Here is a 24,684-nt window from a genome sequence, read left to right as displayed (position 1 = left end):
CATGTGGTCTAATTTCTCTGCAGATATTAATCATTGTGCAGTCCTGTACAAATGACAGCTAACTCCATTTGAACTTCGAACACAGAAACTCCGATTCTTTCTCTCGTGTGTTCTTTTGACAATGTAAAAGAAAATAAATAAATTGGAACAGTGGGCCATCAAAGATTGCAAGATACCAATATATCAAGACATTAAAGAGAGAAATGGTCCATGCTAAACCTATAACCCAGCATGCAAATTGGCAAAAACATTTATCTGCCACAGAGTCACTGGGGGGGAAAAATAACGGCCTTTATTATTTTTTTTTTCCTTTATAAATTGCTATGTCAGGTGGAGGTGGCAGATAATTCCTCCTAAAAGTTCACGGAAAGTGTCTTATTAATTTTAGTAAAGATCACCTAGAAGATCAAGGTTAGTCAAATTCCATGGCATATTCTCTTCCAGGGCATGGCAGAAATACTAGCACTTAAGGGCTCTGGATTAATCTACCATGATAACTCCAGAGTTGGAGGGTTGAAATTGTAGCAAAGGAAAATGTATGAGAATCGAAATCTGGCTTCCATTATGGGAGATGGCATCAAGTAATTTTGCAAAACACCATATATGCCTTTAATTTTCTCACTGGAGCATGTTTTGCTCAGTACAGGCAAAGAATAATCAGAGAGGAGTAAAAAATCCAGAGAAGCAAAAGTTATCCAGAAGCGCAAGCAGTGGCAACTAAAGGAACCTAGAATGAACGACTCACATCTGTGTCTATGGATAAGGATGCCTCTGAATCAAACAACTGAAGAGTGAAAAACTCCATGTTGACTCCCCATTAATAAATGTGCCCCCCCCAAATCACTTGTTTGGGGGTAACATAGCTATAGAGGAATAAAGAGTGAAGGGAACACTTACAGTTTTGTGCATTGTTCCCCTTTTATTTTAATTCACCATGCATGCATTTCCAGTAAGATAACTGTGCCTACAATTACAAAGGATAACATCACTGCATATTTGGGAAGCCACTTCACTTTCTTGTTTTATGGCCACATCTCAGTGCAATGTTTTTCTCAGCAGAGGCAGGGAGAGCACACTACCACCACGATCTCACAGGTTTATTTTCCTGTCTTCCCGTTTTCCTGATCAGCACAGATCACTCCCCTTTCGATAGTGAGGAGAATTTTACAAATAATGTTTCTGACTTCAGGAGAACCACATACCTGGAGGGAAGGACCTCCCCACGCTCACTGCATTTTAGCACTGCAGGATTTCCTGGGAGGCAACCTAAGGTGGGACTCTACACGTATGATTCCTCATTCATCTGACCCCGTGGATGCGATTAGCATCTTCATATCAGCAACTTATGGTCCTTGTCATAACCAGTATTCAAGAGGCAAGCCCCACATATTGTTCTGCCCAGAATTGAACTAAATGTTCTTAAAACAAGTTTAAGTCCAGGGAAACAGGCATGAGTCAAACTGACTACCAGGACCACTAGCATTTAATCTTATAACTCACTTACCCAGAACTCATTTCCAATGTTGCAGGCCACGGAGATGTCACTTGATAACTCCACTCAAACTAGGACTGAAGATTTCCATTTACTTAGTGCCTCCTCAGAGTTTTTTACTGAACAGGTCTGTATTCATCTCTATACCAACAGCCAAGCAAATGAACACTGTGTTATTGTCTGAGCCCTCTGGACTAGTCGGGGTGGGTGTTAGGCTAGAGTTGGCCCAGATGAAAAATGTTGTTGTTTTAAACAGATTTCCAAACACTAGTTTTGTTGAGTAGGGGTATAAAGAATGCCTCAGCAGAAAAAAAAAATTCATGACAGGTCAAGGGACAAAATAATGCCATGAACCTTTTCTTTGAAGTGTTTAATTAAAGTATATAGTTGAAGTAATGGGTTGACTGCCAGAATACTAGTTCTCTAATTCTTACAAGTGTGTTTCTATCTTGATTCCATTAAAGGCAGGTCTAACATTTAAGGTAGCTGGGACTTAGGCCACCTTATTTAGGCCCCAACTCTTTGAAAGCACTTCCAGTTAGGGTTACAAGAATCATTTGAGCACAGTGAGTTTGGGGTTATTTTATGGGATTTATTTTTGCAGGATCTTCTATTATTAGGAGAATGGTATTTTGATGCGGTGTGAAGAAACACTGAAAAGAATGAAGACATACTGGCAGGCTTTACAAAGCTATGTTGCAGTTAAGATCAAACATCTGCTAATATATTAATACATAAAAGAACACCATTTAAATTCATAAATTATAATTCTCTCGACAACTGAACTCCCCAAGTAAAACTTTCATTTTCACTTAAGTAAAACTTTTAACTCCATACAAATCGTCACAAGGAAACATTGGCTGGGTGTGTCGCACAGGTTTAAAGGCAAGAATTACAAAAGTTCAGAAAGATATCCATAGACAAATGAGCACTAATAACAGGAATCAAGACCGAAACTCTTACATAATAAATGTGCATCAATGAAAGCTGTCAAAAAGAAGCAATTGGTCATTATTTTCCCCTCCTACAGACATCACCCACTGGCCTTTATTACCTGTGATACATATGCACACACACACACACACACACACACACACACACACACACACACACTAAAAATAATTAGGAGTGCTTGGCACACAATTAATGATTGACAAATTATTTTTCAGTTCCCATTGAAATGCATGAGGAAAGCAAAACATAAAACCTGGTCTCTTAATCTTCATTTACCACAAGTCTACGAAAGAGCTATTGGTACATTAATAGAATACAGAGTCACATGGCTGGATGGCTATTAACAGTTTATTTTTGGCTGTGTCAATACGGGTCAAGGATGTAATCAAGAAAGATAGTTTAGAAAGCCCAAGCCTTAATTTCGGAGCTCCAGCTATCTAGTTGGGTTGTTCACAGACATGACAGCAATGACAGCCAATCCTAGTACAGACACAGCCAAATCCCAGAATCCCAAAGGCAAACACAATCGGCTACAAGAAAGTAACAATGTAGCACTGTGGGTTAAAAAAGTTATGAGTAATTATTAGGAAGTGTGTAGAGTAGAATTCCCTCTTCAACAAAGAAAAGGCTGGACCCTGATTCAAGTGTGAACTGAGTGGTGTTCTTACCTTTACCACCATGTGGGAACACAGAGAATTTAATGTGGATTATGTGGAAAGGCCACACCAGTAAAACATAGGCAGTAAGAACTCAGAAAAGTGAGAGAAGGAGTGCTCAGCTCGGGGTAGAGAAGGCTGAGTGTGGGGCCATTTGGTAGTGACTTTTGTGGATGTGAATGTTTAACACAAAGAATGTCTGAACAGCTCTTCTCACCCTCTCTGAGTCCAGAGAAAGAGCGAGGCAGTACAAGGAAGTCTGAGCATGTTAATTTCGAAATAAGACAATTTGTTGATGAAGAGGGTTATTCGATGTCAGAAAGTGTTGCCAAGAGAGAGGCTGGGAAATCTTCCCAAAAGGGTTTTAAGAAAAGAGCAGAGGCTCATCTGCTGAAGTGCTCTGAGAGAGTGCTGCCAGGCCCAGGGCACACCCCACCAGCGTCCCGGGCCCTGGGGTCATGTGCACTGCGTTTATATACAGACTTGGTTGTGCTTGTGCTGCACAAATCCTCATGCATACGGAGTCCATATCAACTGGCACATAATCGAGTTGAGTGAAAAGTCATATAAATCTGCCATTCCCCCATTTACTCCCTAAACAAAGGGAAAAGGAAAATTCAGAAATCAAACATGATGCCATTAGGCCAGCTCTCTTTCTACCACATTCTCTCCTTCACAAGAGGGAGGTAGAAGGTGAGAGAAAACCCCGTTTGGGATATATGGCTCCCAAGGCCTCTCAAGCTACTCTTATGTAGCTGGCTCTCATTGTATATAAGATACTAAGCACACCGGATCAAGATAAACAAACAAACAAATAACCAAAAAAAAAAAAAAGAAAAGAAAAGAAAAGATTTTCTTATACTTCCACATCCGGAAAGAAATCTACCCTGTGGATTTATGTGTTAAGGTGAACTAGGTAAATAGGCAGTAGAGTATCAATGGGCATTGTGTTCTAACAAATGTGTGTTGTTAGTTGGTTTTCTTTTCGAATAGGAATTTCTTTCAGGAGGTTGAATTGGAAATGCTTCCCCCGTTTGTTACTTCTCCCACCCCCCAGCCCTCCCCTATAGATGATATTTCCGTAACAGTTCAGATTGCCACGGGTGTTTCCTCTCGGGAAACCGATCTGGAATTTTGATTTTCAGGAAATCCTGGATGCATTTCTCCAGCTCTTCCTCAATGGAGAGCTTTTCCTTCACAGCTTTTTTTTTGCTGCTCATGTTCGACTCCCTGGAGCCGGAAGTCAGGGTCCGGAGCAGATCGCTTTTCCGCCGCATCTCGGACTGTTGGATCTGCTGCACTGGGCCCTTCTTCATGGGACGGTCCAGAGTCTGGATGTTGGTCTGGCGTGTCACGGGCCCACAGATGACCGTCTCCTGGGGAGAGCTGGCCTCGGACTGGCTGTCGCAGCTGGAGGTGGAGAGGTCGTTGCAAGATGTGCCACTCTCCCCTTCTTTGTCACCCTTGCCGTTCTTGCAGCAGCAATCGCAATGTGAGGATGACCACCTAGAAGGCTCACCTGCAAGGAAGCACAGGACCCAAGCGATTAATGCCAGCCATTAATAATTAACATTAAATAATGTGCTGGAGTCGCAGCACAGCCCCTGAACACACGCGCACAAGCACCCACGGGCATGTTTTTAGAAACAGGGGTGGTTTTCAGAAGCCATGCCCCGTGAGGCAAGGAGGTTAGTAATGGCACGTGGTGTAAGAGGAAATACAGTAGAATGCTTAAACCCACGGGCACTGCAGTCACATAGCCCTGGGTAAGGACACTCAGCGACACCATTTACTAACCTTGTTATGGTGGCAGACCCTTAAATTCTCAAAGCTTCGGTTTCCTCACCTGTGACATGAGGATAACAATTTTGCTACTACCTGGAGTTGTCGATGAGAGAGTTTAGGTAAGTCAAGTGACGTCTTCATACACAGTAAGCACGCAGTAAATGCGAGCCCAGTTTACTGTGGCTGATGCTAAATCCTAATTCAATGCTCCATGTGATAGCAGTTGGGTAACGGTGGAATGACAGCTGTCAGTCAGGGAGGGCTTACTTTGTGAGAGTCCCCGTGTAAGCTTTGCACACCCATCAGTTCGTCAGATCCTCATGATAATTCTATGAACTCAGCAGCTCCAGAGAAGCAAACTAGGACCATGAGAATTTAAGCGACTTGCCACACTTTGCACAAATTGTAAGTGGCAGAGCTAGGATTTGAATACAGACCTCCCAAATACCATTGGCACGGCAACTAACCAGTTTTCTTCAGTATCCCTGTCCATAAAATTCCTGCTTCTCCTTTCAAACAACATTCAAGGTTTAACTTCACTCTGAAGTTTTTATTCATCTCTAACTCAGAAAAGATGTCATTTTTTTCCCTCTGAATTATGGTTTGGTTGGTTTTTGTGCGTGTGTCTTTATTATTGCACATATCACATTCTCCTGTAATTCTTTTTTGCCTTCTGCATCTCAGCTACTATATCATGAGTCCCTAAGGTGGGCACAGTGAAGTGTCCATTGTTGTAACCCCAGCAAATAGATCAGGGAACAGTGTAGAAATTCAGCAAAAGACTGGATCTGCATAATGACCTTTAAGTACCTGGATCCAGCCATACCTGAAGCTACCAGGGGACTTTTTAGTTACCTGATCCACTAGGTTACACATAAGCCACTGTGACTCCTTCTCTCCCTGTTCCCCTGAGTCCTGACTCGCTGCACGGAAGCCATTTTTCAGATACACAGTTGGTGGCTCCTTGAGCTAGAAAATTCACAGTCATGGCACAAAGCCATTTCCTAAATATCAGTCACTGTTTCCAGCTTCCCACCCTCTAAACAACCACAGTCTCCTTGGAGTCACAAACCCAATACTGTTTGCTGTTCATATATTATGCACTGGGCACTTCATTACAGTCCGTTGCACTTAAGCCATAAAAAAAATAAAGGGACACAAAACCCCTTTATGATACCACAATAGTATTGGGGACAAGGATAATGTAGCATCTTTATATGTTTTACAGGCGACCCAATTTTGATGTGCATGCTATCTTATTCTCATAAATAACGAGCCACTTTGTAATAAGGTCACACTTTATTGCCATTTCACATATGATCAAAGTAGAGGAAACCTAGGATGGGAAGTATATGGAAAGCTATGTCCTGTCTTCTGGTACAGTGCCTGCCCTCTACATAGCTAGATGATTTAACGATTTATAGCAACTTACCTTGATACAGTTTTCCAAAGGGAGTAAAACAAAAAAGTCCCCGTAAATCACAACTCCAAGAGTGTCTCTCATGTATACCCTCTCTTCCAAACCACTTTTGAAAATGGGACTAAGTAATCACTGAATTTATATCCCCATTAAATGCACTGCAACAATCCATTTAGGCAGAAGGAATCGCCATGGCACTAATGTGCTAGTTATCCTAGGCTATTACAAATCCGTATCTTCCATGCAACAGAGACCATTCAACACGTGCCAGCTGGTGACTGAAAATCACAGCAATAGGGGAGGGCTGCTGTCTGCCAGCCCTGATTTCCAGGAGATGGTTTCTCTCCTTCAGAAGGAGACTGCCTCGCCGTCTCCACACCCGGCCTTCCCCGTACTAATATGACTTGATGGAGAAATGGCTCCAATTAATTGGGTCAAAAAAATGTAATTGACACCAATCCAGAGTTGATCTAGTTTGATCGTTTTTGAGAAAAGTTCAAATGTTGAACTTAACCTTAAGACAAACAAACAAAAATAAATAAATAAATAAAAAGAGGAAAAGAGGAAAGGCAGAAAGGAGGAGGAGGAGAAATGTATGCTGGGATATACCTGCCTATTACCTTAAACCAAGAAGACAAAATACGTTGCTCATAAAACCTGCTGAACCCACAGAAATGCAAGACCTGTGGTTTTCTGCTCAAGAGCTACTCTCCCCGTGGTAAAGCATTTCAGTCAGGGGGCTTAGAGGGAAAGTCAAAGCTTTTCTAAAAGCCATTTAACAACGCAAACATCATCGTGTGAGGGAGCCCAGTGTATTCGTGTAGAACCTGCACGCAGCACTCCACTGCATGTGAAGCCCACATCCTGGCACACGGGCAGCTATCTCCTCCCTTAACAGCTGGGATGATCATGGATTCAAACATCAGCTGGGGTCCTCCAGCTTCCAGGCAAATAGAAGAATGATTTTTCACGCATTTTAGGCGCTATCACTATTAAAGTGAAATTGAACAACTTAATTTTAATGGGGTCTGTCATACTACCACATGCTTCAGTGTTTTATCAGAACATTTGAATATTTTACCATTTTGGCAAGATGACTCATGAGATGGCTTCTGAAGTTGATATATTATGTTGAAATCAAGGGAGAAGGTGGGATTACTGCAGTCTGGCTGGAGGTGCTGTGTGAAGAGTTACAGTGAAATCTGAAAAATCATCGAATGTGAGAAGATAACCACCCATTTCCTCTCTGGGAGCATGGTCTGTCTGACCCCGCCCCTCACCAAGAACTTCACCACAAGCAGAAGTTTGAAAGTGGAACAGAGAAGTAACCCGCATGAGTGCTAACACTTTCACCCTCGCCTTTCCCACTGACCACTGGCCTGTGCCCGCCAGGCCTGGGAAGTGTGGAAGAATCTATGAAAGGTAACTCAGGGTAGTTGAGAATCCCTCCCAATGATAGCAAATAACAACCTCATGGATACTGTGGTACTTCAAATTGCAACATACTTTTGCCCCCAATTTGCTGAGGTTGCTCAATACTGCCTATAATCATTCTCTCCATCCTGAGGAGAAAATAGGATACAATTGGTTAGCCAGCTGTGGGGAGAAAAACCATTTCATTCCAAGAAAAGTCTGATTTATTGATATTAAAAAAGCAAAAAAATCTATTGCCTTTTTGGGGTTTATTAAATAATTGTTACTCAAAGGGCCTAATAGCTCCACCTCATTTTAAAATAAACCATTTCTGAATTTGTTGGATATTATATCATTTTTGTTAACTGGCACATAAGAGATTTGATCAATGTTTGATAAATGAATAAATGAATGAATGAATGAGTCAAATGCACATGTTGAATTGTATCAAGCTGATAACACAGCAGGGCAGACTTCAGGTTCCAGAGTCAGGACCCACAATTGGTCAGCTTGGATACATTACATCACCTCTCTACCTCAGTTTCCTCATCTGAAAAATATCTTCCTCACAGGGGTTTTTGGAAAATTAAATGAGATAGTTCACGTAAAGGTGTTTCATGATTTGGGGCCCCCAATAAGCATTCCATTCATTCATACCTTTCTGTTCTAGTATAAGCCAGACACTGATCAACAAAACAAATCAGGAGCTTGTTAGATATGATTATTATGTGTTTCCACAACCAATTCTTAGGTCTGGCTGGAGCGTCATAGTAGGAAGGACACTGATGTTATAACTGGACTCATCAGGAAAACTGTCTACCGAGCATTCAGTCATGGTTGACTTTGGTGTGGGAGCAGAGACTAACCACAGGCGTGGACAGTGCCTCGCACACAGTGTGTGATCAGGGGATAGTTTGAAGGAAAGCTCCTTTGCAGTGCAGTGCTTAGAATTTCACAAATCAAATGGATGAGTCTTCCAGAATAAAAGTGTACCTGAAGACACACCATCTAAGTTGAACCCAGAGCTGGGAGGAATTTGTAGTTTGGATTAAATGGGGAGGGGCAGGAAACTCAATTGCCCTAGTCCTTAAAATCCAAATCTTCCAACGTTTTACAACATTGAAAAACTGAGGACCAAGCAAGCAAATGGTATGACTGCACATGGTCCCTTTCCACTGCAGCCCTAATGGTGGAAGTCCTTACCCATAAAGAATAAGTAAAAGAGGAAAGACTACAGAATATTTCTCCCCTATGAAAATTCTGAGCTGAGCTGAGCACAACATGACTTAGCAAACTCACAAAGTGCTTATGCATTTTTAAAAAAGGCAGCTCTGCAATCTGCCCACCTGCTAATGGTGTGAGCACAATGCACATCATTTACAGCCACAGCTGTAAATGTCTTCTCTGTCAATGATGTAGGAGCCTGCCCGTCTGGGAGCTAGGTGGCCAGATTTAATTTATTGGGGCTGCTGGAAGACATTCTTAGCATCCCGGTTGAAAAGTCAATAATGGCCAAATGGATGTTTTTATAATTCTGCTAACCTTGGAAAAGATATTGCATACTGGAGATTGGGAATAGGTGGGCTGTGCGAGCTTCTGGGAAAAATGCATCTTCAGGCTTGACAATCATCATTTCTTGCTGTGATTGACCTTTATCCCCTCATGGACATTTGACCTTGAAGGGCCCAGCTGGAGCTCCTCATTAAGAGGGGCAATTTGGGGCAAGAGCAGACAGTTAAACCATCCATGCATCTGTCAGATCAGTGAGAAAGACAGATATTCCACCTGTTACCTTAACAGGGAGAATTTAATGGAAGGAATTAGTTACATAGATATTGGAGGAGTGAAAATGAAAAAAAAAAAAGGGGTGACACTGAAGAGACAAATATAGTGACAGCAGGAGGCAGCTACCACTCTTAGTGCTGGCAATACAAGTGAAAGAGGAGGCTTGCAAGAGTTGTCCTGTGGAGGTGGCACCCAGTCATCTGAACAGGGCATACTGCTACTGGCGCTGGTATCCCTGAAGGGGCTTGAAGGTTCCGGAACAAAACAAATTCAGGGACTGGGACCAACTGCTTCTGGGGGAAGTAAGAGACGGGCTGATGCTTATGAGCTGAAGCAGGCAAGGGGTCCTTCCTCGCCTCACATCACACAGTCTCCCTGTCCGATGGATAGAACCTCACGGGAAGCCAGCTGGACAAACGAAAAGTGTGGTTAACTGGATCCCAGCGTCAGTGTCATACAATACAGTAGAGAGGGGTGGGTTTGGAGCCGGGAGACAACAGCTTAATAACCACACACCCGCCCTGCCCGAGATGCAAAGAAAGAAAGACAGAGCCCTTGACCTGCTGGAGCAGGTGCTCGAATGGAGGCATTAAGAGGAGAAATAAAAGAAAGCTATCACCCGAGTTCCTGCCCTGTCACCCTTTCTTATCATACTGTAAGGGTTTTGCATTTGCTCTTCCCTCTGCCAGTAACAATTATTCTTCAGATTTTCATCTGTTTAGCTCTGTGTCCTCAAGAGCTTGGCTTAAACCTTACTTTCCCAGGTGGGCCTAACCTAGCTATCCCCCAACCCACTTTAGCCAGTCCCAATCTCTAGCCTGTCTCTTTCATACCATCACCTTATGTAATTACGGATGTGTTTCTAGGTTTATTTGTTTAGTGCCTGTTTCCCACACGAGACCATAAGGCCTGTATTTGTCCCCTTCTGAATCCTAATGCACACTCCGGGGCACATACAGGCCAGGGTTCCAGGGCATATGGTAGATGCTCAGGAAATACCTGCATGATAAACGAATGGGAGAAAAGACAAATGATGTATATAGAAAGTCATTTTTTGTTTAGAGTGTGTGTGAGACACAGTGAACCTCCCACTGGAAAAAGAAAAGGACTGAAAAATCTGACATGCAAAGGTCATTGGAATGAAAACATTTAGGAATATCACTAGACATTTAATACGCATGTGACAAAAACATGCTGACCAACAGAGACAATGGTAAAATCCACAGGCCTATCCAAAATTGACAAATTGCATATGTATATATACATGTTTTTTCATCGATCATCACTCATAATTATTTACTTTATACATATGAAACAATTCCTAAAGGCACTATACAAGTAAAAATGAACCTCCCTAACCATTCAATCCCTCGTCTCTAGTCACATAGTTTTCCAATTTGGTGATGCTCAGGCATGCCCTCCTAGCTCAGGTTTCTCACCTATGGGGTTTCTCTCTAAATACAGCAATGCAATGGTTTGTATAAGGCAATAAATTGTGACTTTTGACCTCCTGGTCTACTGCCTTGCTCTTTTAAGGGTCCCTTAATGACACATTTATTTCATTTTCCAAGTCATTTTTGCCCTTTTCTTGTTTTCTTCCTCTTCATTGTATCTCCTTCTCTTAGTCCCAGCTAAGGTCCTCCTTGATGACTCCTGCTCCAAAATTCTCATGTGCCTGTTTCCCAGGGAAGTCCCACAGTCCATCTGGATCCCGTTTCATCTTCTATCCCCTTCATCTGGGCCACTCCGTTTTTCCATTTTCTTCACCCGTTTTTCATCAACTTGAACAAGTCCCTTACACAACAAGTCCCTTGACAACTCTGCTCAGTCCAATATCTAATGGTCTTTTGTCTCTTAGAATGAAATGTATAAGTAATTACTAATTAATAAATGTATAAGTAATTACTAATTAANAAATGTATAAGTAATTACTAATTAATAAATGTATAAGTAATTACTAATTAAGTAATTACCCTTCCCTAATGTGTGTTGTCCCAGGAGGGCTATCAACCATGGTACCATGCCTAGCCACAAAGGGAGGACATAGGACCCAATTTTGAGCTTCCCACCTCCCAACCAAAGTGGGCGATTTAAGCATGGGCATGTGATCCAAGCCGGATGAATCAGAGTCCTCACTGGGACTGTTATTCTGGAACTTATGGGTAATATACGCTCTATGATGTGGGAGGTTGCTCAGCTAAGAGGGTGTACATCCAGTGGCCATCTTTCCTACCAGTTGGAGGACATTCATGCAGAAAGAAGGCAAGCAAAACAGGCAAAGCTGAGAAATAGTCAAGAGGCAGAAACCCATATCTAGCAGTGTCTCAAATTGGCTCTGTTCCTAGGCTTATGATGTTATAAGCCAAGAAACTCTCTTCTTGCTTAATTTAGTGAGAGTTAATTTTACGTTACTTACAACGAGAGTCTTGAGCACTTGTGCCATTCTTGCATGAATGTTGGCCAGTGCTTTAGGGGGTAAGCACTACTACTTTGCCAAGCTAATTTATGGATGACTTGTTTCCTCTCTAGAATGGCAGCCTCTTTGCGGCACTAGTCCCAACAAATTTTACTAACACTCTCAGGAGACATACTAAGGCTCTCTCGCCACCTGTTGTATATAGTGATCCCAATGGTGAATAAAGTAATAGCTATCCCTCTAAAACCATAAACTTAGCATAATAATAATAGATATAATTTATTGAGGACCTGTTATGTGCCTGTTATTTTTGCTCACCATTTTGCCTAATTTAGTCTTTAAAATAATCCCATTAGATACACATTATTCTTCTTTCCTTATTATGGAGGAGGAAACTGTAGCTCAAAGTGCTTAATTATCTGATCCAAAGTTACAAAGTTGACAAGTGGCAAATTATGAATTCAAACCCAGATCTCTTTTAAATGCATGATCACAGTGCCTAGAATATATCCAATGCTGACTGAATAGTAGGCTTTGAAAAGATAACTGAATTACTTTAGATACTCAAATGGCAAGATTAATATTAATCACAATATATGACATATTTGAAAGGCAATTTCAATTTATTGGTAATACAGATAATCTCTTGTTTCTTTTCCTTTTCTTTTGACCTAAAGCCTGCCTTCCTTCATATCACTTAATCAATGTCATTACTTTCAACTCTCATCACGGGCTGTCTACCAAAGAATTGATCCTATTTGCATAGATTGGTAATATTTAGGAAAACATCCCTGATGTACGAGTCCATAATATATGTCTTCCTCTGGCTCTGGGGCAAGGATTGTCATACTTGACCTGCAGTGATTTTAAGAGCAACAAGAATTGCTGAAAGAGGGGACAAATTGTGCACTGTAATGATAGCTCACTCTTACTCCTTTATATATGTTTCTCCTATTTTTGTTAAATCACATTAACTACACACAAATACACAACTTCATAAGATCGCCCAATTCACCCTTCTTGTATAGGGAGAAATATCCTTCAATTGTGGAGACCTCCATGCCTACTTCACTTAAAACAGTCCTCCAAGTAGTTTGACAGATGTATCCAAAAAGCAATAAAAGCAAAGGGGTATGACCAATATTAATTAGCACTAATGATTTCTAGACCAGAGGGGATGGAAAATAAACAGAATGATCCCTGTGATAACCACAGGGAAGTTAGAGTGAGAGATATTTGGGTTCTACATTGTTTGCTTTCTGGTTATTAAATATATCCTTCTCTCTGCACTGATATTATAATTAGGCCACTAGTAACACACTCATTAACTTTTGAAGAGTAGATGAGAAAGAGCTTTTATAAAAGAGAGCCAAAGAGTGGTATAAGAGTCCAGTTTCATTCTTTTGCATGTGGCTATCCAGTTTTCCCAACACCATTCATTGACGAGACTGTCTTTTCCCCGTTGAGTATTCTTGGCTGCCTTGTCAAATATTCATTGACTGTATATGCAGGAGTTTATTTCTGGGCTCTTGATTGGATTTCATTGGTCTGTGTGTCTATTTTTATGCCAGCACCATACTCTTTTGATTACAATCACTTTGTAGTATAGTTTGAAATCAGGATGTATGATGCCTCCTGTTTTGTTCTTTCTCAGGACTGCTTTGGCTTTTCAGGGTCTCTTGTGGTTCCACACAAATTTTAGGATATTTTTTTATTTCAGTGAAAAATGTTATTGTAATTTTGATAGGCACTGTATTAATTAAAAATGGATCAAAGTCTTAAACATAAAATCTGATACCATAAAACTCCTAAAAGAAAACATAGGAGAAAAGCAACTTGATGATTTGTCTTGGCAACGATTTTCAGATAAGACATCAAAAGCCCAAGCAACAAAAATCAATTAAGTGGGACTGCATGAAACTAAAAAGCTTTTATACAGCAAAAGAAACAACAAAATGAAAAGGCAACCTACAGAATGAGAGAAAATACTTGCAAGTCATATATCTGACAAGTGATTAATATCCAAAATACATGAAGAACTCATATAAGTCAATAGCATAAACTTATTCGATTTAAAAATGGGCAGAGGAAATAAATATACATTTTCCCAAAGAAGACATACAAATGGCTAATAGGTACATGAAAAAGGTACCAGGAAGGGGAAGAGGCTGGGGAGGTGAGGTGAGGATGAAAGAAATGAGTTCAGTTTGGGAATTCTTATGGGCCTATAGAATATCCAAATTGATAAATCCTGATCTCTCTCCTCATAAACACTATCTCAAATTCTTTTTGTCCCCTATGTTTCTACTTTAATTCTATAAAAATCCCTTTGTTTCAATAATTCTATATGACAGACTTGCATCCATATACGAGCAGTTGTACAGAATGGAATGGTGCAAAACAGAAACCTAAGCAAATGTATACAGGTCATCTTAAAATTTTTATCAGAAATGTTATTTTACTCTTTGTGCTAATTTTGTCTTTCACTGATTTATAAGTTTTTGGAAAGTAAGTTCCCATTTGATAGTTAGAAATTATTGCTTATTCCACTTTGACAAAAACTTGAAAAGAGCCATGCCTTAGCAGGCAAGAAGATATTACAAGACCTAGTATTTGTACAATACTTAATATAGTATAAAACCATTTCCATTCATTATACCTCATTTGATCTTCATATTTACTCACTTGGCACGCAAATATTATTTGATTGCTTTCTGTTTGATACTCTCTAGGCAATGAGTACACAGCTGGCCACTGGGATTTCATATTCCAGTAAAAATTTTACATTCCAGTAAATAAACAATTAAAACATAATAAAATGTCAGGTAGTGATGGCTGCAAAGAAAATAAAACATGATGGTATGATGGAATGAGTTGGGATAAGTAAGGTTGCAATTGATAGAATGGTCTGATGTCATCTTCAGGGAAGTTGACATTTCAGTGGGGACCTAATATCTAAAAGAAGCCAGCCTGTGAAGATCATGGAGAAATCATTACAAGCAAAAGGAACATTGGATGCAAAGGTCCTGAGGTAGGAATAAGATGACACATGCAAGGAACAGAAAGAAGACCTACGTGGCTTGAATATGCCAAAAGAGGAGCAAAGGGAGAAAATGGAATTGGACAGAGAGAGACAGGGGCCTCAAAGGCTACATTTGGGAATTAGAATTTTATATCAGAGCATCAAGAAGGTTGATATTAACAGGTGAATTACATGATTTGTCTTTATTGCAAGCTTACTCTGGCTGTTCTCTAGAGAACAGGTGAGCAAGAATGAAGGCAGGGAGGCCAGTTAGGAGGCAATTACAAAGTCCAGGCAAGAGATGATGGTGACTTCTAGGAGTGGAGATGAAAAGCAGGTACTCCATGAAGCAGGCTTCCTTATTTCCAGTTTACAAAATAGAAAAGTGGGTCTCAGAAAAGCAAAGGATTGTCTAAGCTGGGTATATTAGAGTGGAGAATTTTTTTTGTTTATAAATCCAGTTCTTTCCCATTATTCCATAATTGTGTCAATGGTTAAGGCATCTAAAAATATTGATTTTTTTTTTAATCTTTAACAGCCAATCAGCTTTTGACAGCAGATGCTCTCGCTGTCTCCAGCTCTAGTCTGTATAGCAGAACAGTTACTTGGTTAGTCCTTCGGCTCATCTGCACCTGCCGGGGTTGCTTGATTGACTTCAAAAATTAGGAGCCTGGAATTTAATTCTACAATCAGGAATCATTATATTGTTTGTAAACAATGACAGACGATGCTAAATATGCATTCCGGTTCATTACTGCCTTCCCATGTACGGGCTTCGCTTTCTCATTTCCATCGTCTTGTCACATCTTACTACCTGATAGTGTGTTCTCTACAACAGGGAGAGAGAACACAGCTGCAAAAACACTGAAATGCAAGAAGACAGCCCTATATTCTGTTGGGTTCTTAGGAACAGGAGCGAAACCTGAAGATCAAACACCACTAAAAATTAACAGGCTCTCAGTATGTTCAGCTTTCTATCATTTTTTTGGTTTGTACATTAGGTTTTTATTCAAGGGACAGAGTTTCTAATAGATTTCCATTACAGCCCAGCCCCTGAAGCTGAATTAGTAAAGAAACAAATAAATAAGCATAAAATGAAAAATGTAAGCCAAGTTCCATTAAGGTCTAAGACATGTGGGTCTTTCTTTCTCCCCTCCCCTCCCCTCCATCCCTTCTCCTTCTCCTAATAGCAGGACTAAGGAGTAGTTAGTAAATATCATAGGTTGCGGGTTCTTTATCGAAAGAACAGCAGCTCCTACAGCAGAATTCTTGGAACAGAAAAAGAAGTCTCCATGTGGCTTATTAAATACCAATAATTCACGGGTGGCATAGTACAGGCGTTGTATAAATCAAGTGGCAGTACATGAGAACGGCAGTTCCACAAGGTGCTGAAGAGCTTGGGCTGTGACATCAGACAAACGTCAGAATGAATCGTGCTTCTACTTATCCCTTGTGTGACCAGAGCAAGTTGCTGAACCTCAGTTTGCTCACCTGTAAGATGGGGGCAATAGCAGTATCTGTCCCATGGGGCTGTTTGCAAAGTAAATGTAAAGTGCTCTGCTTGGTGCTTTGCTCCGGAAATAAATGTATTTATCACGGTTGTTACCAGTTCTTCTTCTTATTACTAATAACATATAAGTAAGATATATTATTTCTAATCATAAGTCATTAATAATTACTAATGTAGTATTACTAATGATTATGAATTATTCCTTATTCTTTTTCTCTCGTGTGAAGAGAATGAATTATACGTTATGAGCTTTTGATCCTTACTGTAGGCTACCAAATAAAAGTCCATCTGACCAAGGCCACTGGTGAGAAGATGACTGGCCTGGATTTCAGGATATGGAGACGGCTTTAAGCAAAGGTGTCCTGGTGACATGGGCAGGCGGTATGCTGCACCAGTCACAGTCCCAGGCTCATGTCCCAAGCCCTGATCTAGTACCAAACAAGTTATGTGGCCTTGGCCAAATTCCTGAAATTCCTGTATTTTCCTCATCCCTAATTTTGATAGTGTTATTACCCCTGCTTACACTTTGCCAGGTTATCTCTATCAAACGAGAATATTCCTGAAGACGTTTTTCAAAATAATAATAACATAACATGTACATTTGAGGTAGAATTTGTATTTTTGGTATTATTATCATTCTATCATCAGTCCTCAGTTTGGTCTCGTTGGCACTGGACTGTTCTCCTCAGCAGGACAGAAGAGACTCTTGATCTGCTATTTGATTCTCCCCTTAATCTGGTCTCCTTCCACTCTCGGTATTTATTCCCTAATGTTTGAACATTAGGTATCTTGCCTCATTGACTTTACACAGCTCGTCCCTTCTGCCTAAAGTGCCTGCTCCACCCCCTCTCCCCTTCGCCTGGGTAGCTCATCAATGCCGAGTCAGCACAGTTGTACTTCCTCAGGGAAGCCTCCTGACTCCACTCTGCCCAGCCTTACATGCCCTGGAGGTCTGGTTATTGACCCTTCTCCTGCCTTCCCCTGTCACCTGGGGCATCTCTCTCTTGCACGTACAGCAGTGTGTTGCCTCTGTGAGTGGTTCCCCTACATCAGGCTCCAGGAAACTTTCCCAGCAGGCACCACGCTTATCCATCTTCTACCCCCACAAACGCTGAGGAATGCGTTTTGGTATGATGTTATGGCAGCTGCTGTCACTGGGCAACAGGAATTTTTCAGCTCCATTGTAATCTTATCACATTATCATTGACCGAAATGGTGTTACCTGGCACCTGACTGTAGCCCAGTGATTACTGCCTCTCCGTTACCTGTTTGAACTTCATCTGAGCATAGCTTAATTTGTTTCCTCAACTACCTCACTTGAAGCTTCAACTACACATTTCATCTATAGCCATGTACCTATTTTATTTAGACTATTTCTGCATTGGCCCCTCCTCTCAGATCTTTAAATACCAATTTTAAATAAAAATAGTCTGCATAGCATAATGTTTGTAAGTGCCTACTGAAGGAAAGGTAATTTCAAAGTGTCTATATTTTTTAAATGCTCATCTTTACAGTCATTACAAGAGGCTGTGTTTCATTTGTTTTGCATCCACCGTGGGGAAAAAAACGAGAGAGAAATGTGGCTTAGTCTCAAAAACAGTGTTGCCAAAATGTATTCAAAAGCCTAGATTACCCAGCTATAAATTTATCAGTCAAAAATACATTCACCTAAATGAAGTCATTGAATCATGCATTAAGGAAAACGAATAGTAAAGCTGAGACCATGGCAACTTATCTTCCTTGACTGAATGAAAAATAAGCAAGAGAAGTTTGATACTCAAATTGCATTGTAATATGCCCCCTAAGGAGTCTAGCCTGGGATAAATTGTGTGTGTGTGTGTGTGTGTGTGTGTGTGTGTGTGTTGGGGGCGGGGGGAGTTGGAGGGAGCAAAGTGGGTGGAGAGGGAACGCATGGAAAGGAACAAAGTGACAGACCAAGTCAGAGAGGAGAAAGAAGGACATAGTGAGTTCAGAGACGTGCTGTGTTTTCAGTCATAGTTAATTTTAGTTGAAAGAAAAGCATGCATGTATTTTCTTTTAAGTTAAAATGTTCATGTTGAAGATCAAAAAGAAATACTCTATTCTCATGCTATGCCTATTGTTCAAAACCCCAGAAAAGTTATACTCTTTTGTTCTTGTGTGGGAGTAGAAAAATAGAAAAAAATTTAAGTCATGAATGTATAGAAAGAATTACATGTGCCTTTTTGGGTATACCTAGAGAATTGGGTTATGCTCCAAAATCATACTCCTGTTGGTGTTATTTGAGGATGATGCGTGTACCATTTACTTATTGCTATAGGTTGAAGATCATGAAAATCAGGTACAATTTTTAAATGACATAACATGAGACACTGTGATGGCTTGCAGTTTATCTTTGAGTCAAGTTCACATTTTTAGCACTTCCAATGTGGGATACCAGCGTTCCTTCTGTGATGCTGCTGCAGGAGAACCAGGCATGGACCTGGGAAACCAAGAAAACTGTGCCTGGAGAACCGCAGCCATGTTCAGGTATTCTCAGAGTGATGCTCTCCCAGTTTACAGAAATCCCTTTCTTAAAAACAAACAAACAAACAAACAAACGAACAAAAACATAGGCTATCAAAGCTTCCACTCCAATGCTTAATTGCTCTCTTTGAACATTGCCAGTCCTGCCTAGAAGCATCCCTTCCCCTTCCTTCACCTTGATGCTAACTGTTTAGGCTGCTACAATCTCTTGCTCCCCTGCTCAACCATCAAGGTCAACCCATCCTCCCAACCCGACTCTCTCCATCCCATTACTAGTTAATGAACCGTGCCCTCACCCCATTGCTTAGTCAGTAGCTGAGCCTTGTCCCACACCAACAGCCAACAGAAAGCTCACTGAGCTTCCTTCTCTGACTTTTCCTGTCTATCTTCTCTTGGTCTCCAAATCATCTGCCACCGTGACCTCTACCACAGCAAGAGAATGCCCTACTATCTAGTAAAAATAGGTACTGTTAAAGAAACTGGATGTGCCTTCTTCTTGTCATAGGGTGCTGGGGTACCCCAATGAGTTTATCCATGAAGTAGGGAAATGGGTTCTGGCTAAAAGAGGAGAAGGAGTTTTGCACTTTGGAAAAGAAGGGGCCATGTAAAAACAAAAGCAAGTTGCGTGAGATGCTCCCACTTGCCTCTCTCCCGCCTGCTCAAGACTCAGGGGTGTGCACGCTCCTTAAAGCTATCATGTCCAGGGCCGGCCGACTGGCGCGATGGTTAAGAACTGGCTTGGGACGCCAGAGGGCCCCGGTTCAGATCCCACATATGAGGGCCAGTGACACTGCCCTCCACAGCTAAGATGCTGAACAACAGCTCAACCTGGAGCTGGGCTACCGTGAGTCACCCGCGATGGTGTAGGCTGCAGCCCCTGTGGCAGTGGGTTGCCATGGGCTACCGTGTGTAGCCAGCAGCCAGCGTGAGCGGCCAGCAACCGCAGTGAGCGGCCGTCCAGAAGCCGGCGACTGATCTGCCTCACCGGGGAAGAGTGCAATGATGGTGCCAACTTGGGCCAGTGAAGCAAAGTCCTCCACAACTAGACTGAAGAACAAAACGACAGCAACTTGTTTGTTCCCCTTCCCCCAATTCCCCAGCACTGTTCCCATCCCCCCAATTCCCCAATAAAAATCTTTAAAAAAAACCTACCATGTCCAAGAAAAGTAGGAAGGACCTGCTATGACTCACAGGGAAAAGTGGCAGCTGGTGACCTCTCAGAACCTTCCAAAACACCAGTTTGTACCAACCACTCAAAGCTTAAGGCCCCTGATAAGTTCTAGATTGTAAGCTCCATGAAACCAAAAGGTTTTGTCTCTTTTATTTACTACTGTACACTCAGTGCCTAAAAAATATATCTGAGTGAATCAATGCACTGTACTGACTTTAACCATTTATGCATCTCTATCCCCATATTCCTATTCCAGGAAAGCTTAGGTTGATAGCCTTTTACAGGTCAAATTTCCCCCAAAGAAGTTGCCAGATATTTAACGATACTTGCCTCTTTCTGGCAGAAAAAAAAAATGGCATTACAAGTAGTAAGTTGCACCTAGGGTTCTTAGTGAGGATAAACAAAGATCTGTTTGCACCTTTCTCAGAATGACGAATCTCGCATTACTGAAGCAGCCACAGAAACATCCAATACTATAAAGTTTGCATGAGAAGCGTGTTCAAAGTTTTGCCTGCATGCCACGTAATGGTGCTCCTGGAAAACAGAGGGAGTGGTACTGAGCACCAAACATGCCTCAGGTGAGGCGATGGGGCTCCAAGTGGATGCTGTGAGTCCTGGTCACATGCCCAGGAGCGACTATGAAAGAGGGTTCGGACCCTTCTCCCCAGCTTGGATGCAGATGCCTGGTTGTGAACAAAATCCCCGAGCGGCTGGGGTGCAGGATTCACATCATCTCAGAAATTTGAAAAGAACAAGGAGGAAATCGGAAGCAAAGGGTTGAGGCAGCTGTGGTGACTTCAGAGTGTGGTCACTTAAAAACGTGGTATTACAGCCTTGGGAGCTGTAACGAAAGGGCAGCACGGTCATCCCCTGGCTGGTCTCTGCATTTTTGGTGACTTGAAACTTCAGGCCTATTGGGTTATTTTGTTTGTTCATTTACTTGTCACTGTGAGTATCTCTCCATCCAAACTAGGAAGCCCGGTCTAATGCTTTCTTAAAGGGAATTAAAATGGTGGCCTAATCCAGAGAAAAGACACGTCCCTGACGTATGCAAACAATCCCCTGGGAAGGCCATGAAGGCGTTTCAAACATCTAGGGGAGTGAAGAGAGTGTGATATGGAAGGAGATTCCTTCTCAAAGTTGTTAGCCATGAGGGAGATTTATATATGGAATCCCAAGAAACTATAATGTAGAACTATAGTTCTACATACTATATAACATAGAACTATATAACTGTAGAAACTATAATGACTTTAAAAAGCTTCTGGTATCTAATTAGGACCTTAACCACACACTTTAACATTGTTTCTATGAGAAAACATCTTTAAGATTTGATGTTTATATAATTGCAGAAAGGTGGCCTATTCATAATTTGGGGACCTCCTTAACAATTAAGGTATAAAAAGAATCAACATTCCCTGGATATTACTAGGGGTACAAGATAGTGCCGTTTTTAAAATAACAAGCAGGGACTCTCCTAGAAAACACAAAATTGATCTGTACCTTGTCCATATGACAAAGACAACAACAAAAAAGTAAAGTTGATATGGGAACCTCTGGTTCTATGAATGCTTTGATTTTATGGAAGATGTAAGTGATTTTTTTTTAATTCAGTAAAAAAAGATAATTTTTTTTTTAAAGATTTTTATTGGGGAATTGGGGGGATGGGAACAGTGCTGGGGAATTGGGGAAAGGGGAACAGACAAGTTGCTGTCGTTTTTGTTCTTCAATCTAGTTGTGGAGGATGTTGCTTCACTGGCCCAAGTTGGCACCATCATTGCGCTCTTCTCTGGCGAGGCAGATCAGTTGCCGGCTTCTGGACGGCCGCTCACTGCGGCTGCTGGCCGCTCACGCTGGCTGCTGGCCACACACGGTAGCCCATGGCAATCCACTGCCACAGGAACTGCAGCCTACGCCGTCGCCGGCGACTCATGGCAGCCCAGCTCCAGGTTGAGCTGTTGTTCAGCATCTTAGCTGTGGAGGGCAGTGTCACTGGCCCTCATATGTGGGATCCGAACCGGGGCCCTCTGGCATCCCAAGCGAGTTCTTAACCATCGCGCCACTCGGCCGGCCCAAAAAAAAGATAATTTTTTAATTAACTAAAAGAGCCAAAGTCTGGCTGGCTGCATGGGTAACTTCCTAAATTTTAAATAATGCAGCAAAATAATGTATAGCATAGGACTTAAGATAAGTACAGAGTTGACATACACATGGACGAGCTTGGGTTCTATTGACTCACCGTTGGTTTCTCCAGCATGGCTGGAACACTAGTCAGAACACTGGCGTGTCAATTTTCTCATCAAAAGAAATCTGAGAGGTCTTTACTCCCTGGTCCCGATTCATGCCTCTTACCCCATCTGCTAAATTTTCTGTGTTTGATTGGTTCCATATTACAGTCACAGCCTTTCCATGAGGTCACACTGGAATCAAACGGGGCCACCTCTGAGACCTTAAAGAAATTAACTCTTACAAAGGGTTGGCACATTTTAAAATCTCAGTCCAAGATTAAGTCCAGCCTGAACCAGTAGAGTTGACAGCTACTAGAGGATATGATATTAGAATTTTGATGGAAGCACCCTCCTCTCCTGCCCAAAATACTTCTTTTACTGGCCAGTCAAGAACTCTACCATGATGAAAATACTGGATTGTCAGAAAAAGTCATGATGCATTTTTGCAACAAAAAACAGAAAAAAATATGTCATGACTTTTCTGACAGTTCAATAAGAACACTAACAATGATTACTCAATGCTTCATAGTTTATCAGTGGGTTTTATATAGCTATAATCACATTTTATCCTTTGAACTAAATTGTGCTTTCTTCCATTTCCAAGTTAACAAATTGTGATTCATCCTAAGTAAGGACTTTTCCCAAAGTTCCACAATTAGTGTAGACTCAAACTAGGGGCTTCTGACCCTAATCCCATCACCATTTCTCAAGGCATTTTGTCATCAAAATGTCCTATGAAAACCCTTACACACCATAAAGACATCATCAAGTAAGGACAGACTGACAACTTAGGGTGAAACGGCTTCTTTCCAACATCAAGGTGAGAGGAAGACCAGAGAAGTGGCATATATTTCAGATCCGTTTTGATGGAGGGGAAAGGTGACCAGACTAGGAAGCTAACGCATGCTGCTCAGGGGACTTGAGTAAGGGACCCTGAAGCATCAGAGGCTGCCACAGGCCAGGTAGCCTGGGCACGGCCTCAGAGGAGGAGGGACATGGGCACCAAAAGGGGGAGGATGCAAAGATGCAAAGACAAATAGTTGTCCTTTCACAATCTGTCTAGGATGAGTTGTTATTTTATTTTTTTTAAGATTTTTATTGTGGAATTTGGGGATGGGAACAGCACTGAGGAATTGGGGGAAGGGGAACAGACAAGTTGCTGTCGTTTTGGTCTTCAGTCTAGTTGTGGAGGATGTTGCTTCACTGGCCCAAGTTGGCGTCATCATTGCACTCTTCCCGGGTGAGGCAGATCAGTCGCCGGCTTCTGGACGGCCGCTCACTGCAGCTGCTGGCCGCTCACGCTGGCTGCTGGCTACACACAGTAGCCCATGGCAACCCACTGCCACAGGGGCTGCAGCCTATGCCGACGCCGGCGACTCATGGCAGCCCAGCTCCAGGTTGAGCTGTTGTTCACCATCTTAGCTGTAGAGGGCAGTGTCACTGGCTCTCATATGTGGGATCCGAACCGGGGCCCTCTGGCGTCCCAAGCCAGCTCTTAACCAATGTGCCACTCAGCCGGCCCTAGGATGAGTTTTAATTATAGGAAATCTTCCCAATAATGCAAAAAGATGCAGATAGCTCTGTCTTCAGGGAAGAAAGAGCCTATCAGGACCAAATTTACGCTGTGTACATTTGCGATACCTTCTCCACTTCCTCCCAGGCACCTTTCCACTGTATACGTGTGACAGCACCGGACTGAATGATTTTTACCAGCTAACTCCTCCATCTCAGGTGTGATTACTGAGACACGCTGAGGGTAGCCAGTGCTGTTTCTCAAATAATAGGTTGGGAAGCTTGGCACTTAGAGAAAAGGAGCCAGATTCTCCACTGATGTGAGTACTTGGAGAAGGTCCAGGGGTTCTTTCCTATACTCTCAGGGTGCTTCTCGTTTTCTTTATTTTTCCCCTCTCACTTAGCCGTTATGATATCTCTGTCATCATGGTGATAAAAGACTCTTTCATTTTGGTCCAGTTTTGGCAAATGACAAAGGTCAACTAGTCATTTCCAAATACTCTAAGTGGATATTCCAAAGTTAACCCCATACTTTTAAACCTAGATACTACTTTCCTATAGCAATGCTATTTCTCCTCCATCTCCTTTCTCCCCCCACCCATCCCATCATTGTATTAGTACTTTTCAGGTACACCTTCTGTTTGATTGCTTCCCTCTCTCCCTTCCTCTGCCTGGAACAAATATTATTATGTGTCACCGGATAAAATGCCACCCTCAAGTCTGTACAGTATTTAGGTTTCATTTTCTCCCTTGAGTCACCAATCCTGTTTCTTGAGATAGGTTAAATTTTACTTATTATGTTCTAGCTCAGATTA

At 41.8% G+C, this 24,684-nt stretch overlaps 1 protein-coding gene across 3 annotated transcripts in view; it reads right to left on the bottom strand.

Annotated features, from left to right (window-relative positions):
- Window positions 1-309: 309 nt before the first annotated feature.
- The window catches only part of KCTD16 (potassium channel tetramerization domain containing 16), a 257,181-nt gene continuing 232,806 nt past the window's right edge, over window positions 310-24,684 (bottom strand). For all 3 annotated transcript variants that reach the window (XM_019663412.1, XM_019663394.1, XM_019663404.1), the window contains exon 3: window positions 310-4,621. In XM_019663412.1, the coding sequence (XP_019518957.1) occupies window positions 4,167-4,621 (455 nt within the window). In that variant the 3' untranslated portion in view covers window positions 310-4,166. The remainder of the gene's footprint in view (window positions 4,622-24,684) is intronic.

Source organism: Hipposideros armiger, unplaced genomic scaffold, assembly GCF_001890085.2.
Source record: "Hipposideros armiger isolate ML-2016 unplaced genomic scaffold, ASM189008v1 scaffold_11, whole genome shotgun sequence".
Lineage (NCBI taxonomy): Eukaryota > Metazoa > Chordata > Mammalia > Chiroptera > Hipposideridae > Hipposideros > Hipposideros armiger.
Note: the sequence above shows the minus strand (reverse complement) of the source record. Positions and strands in the feature narration are given on the sequence as shown.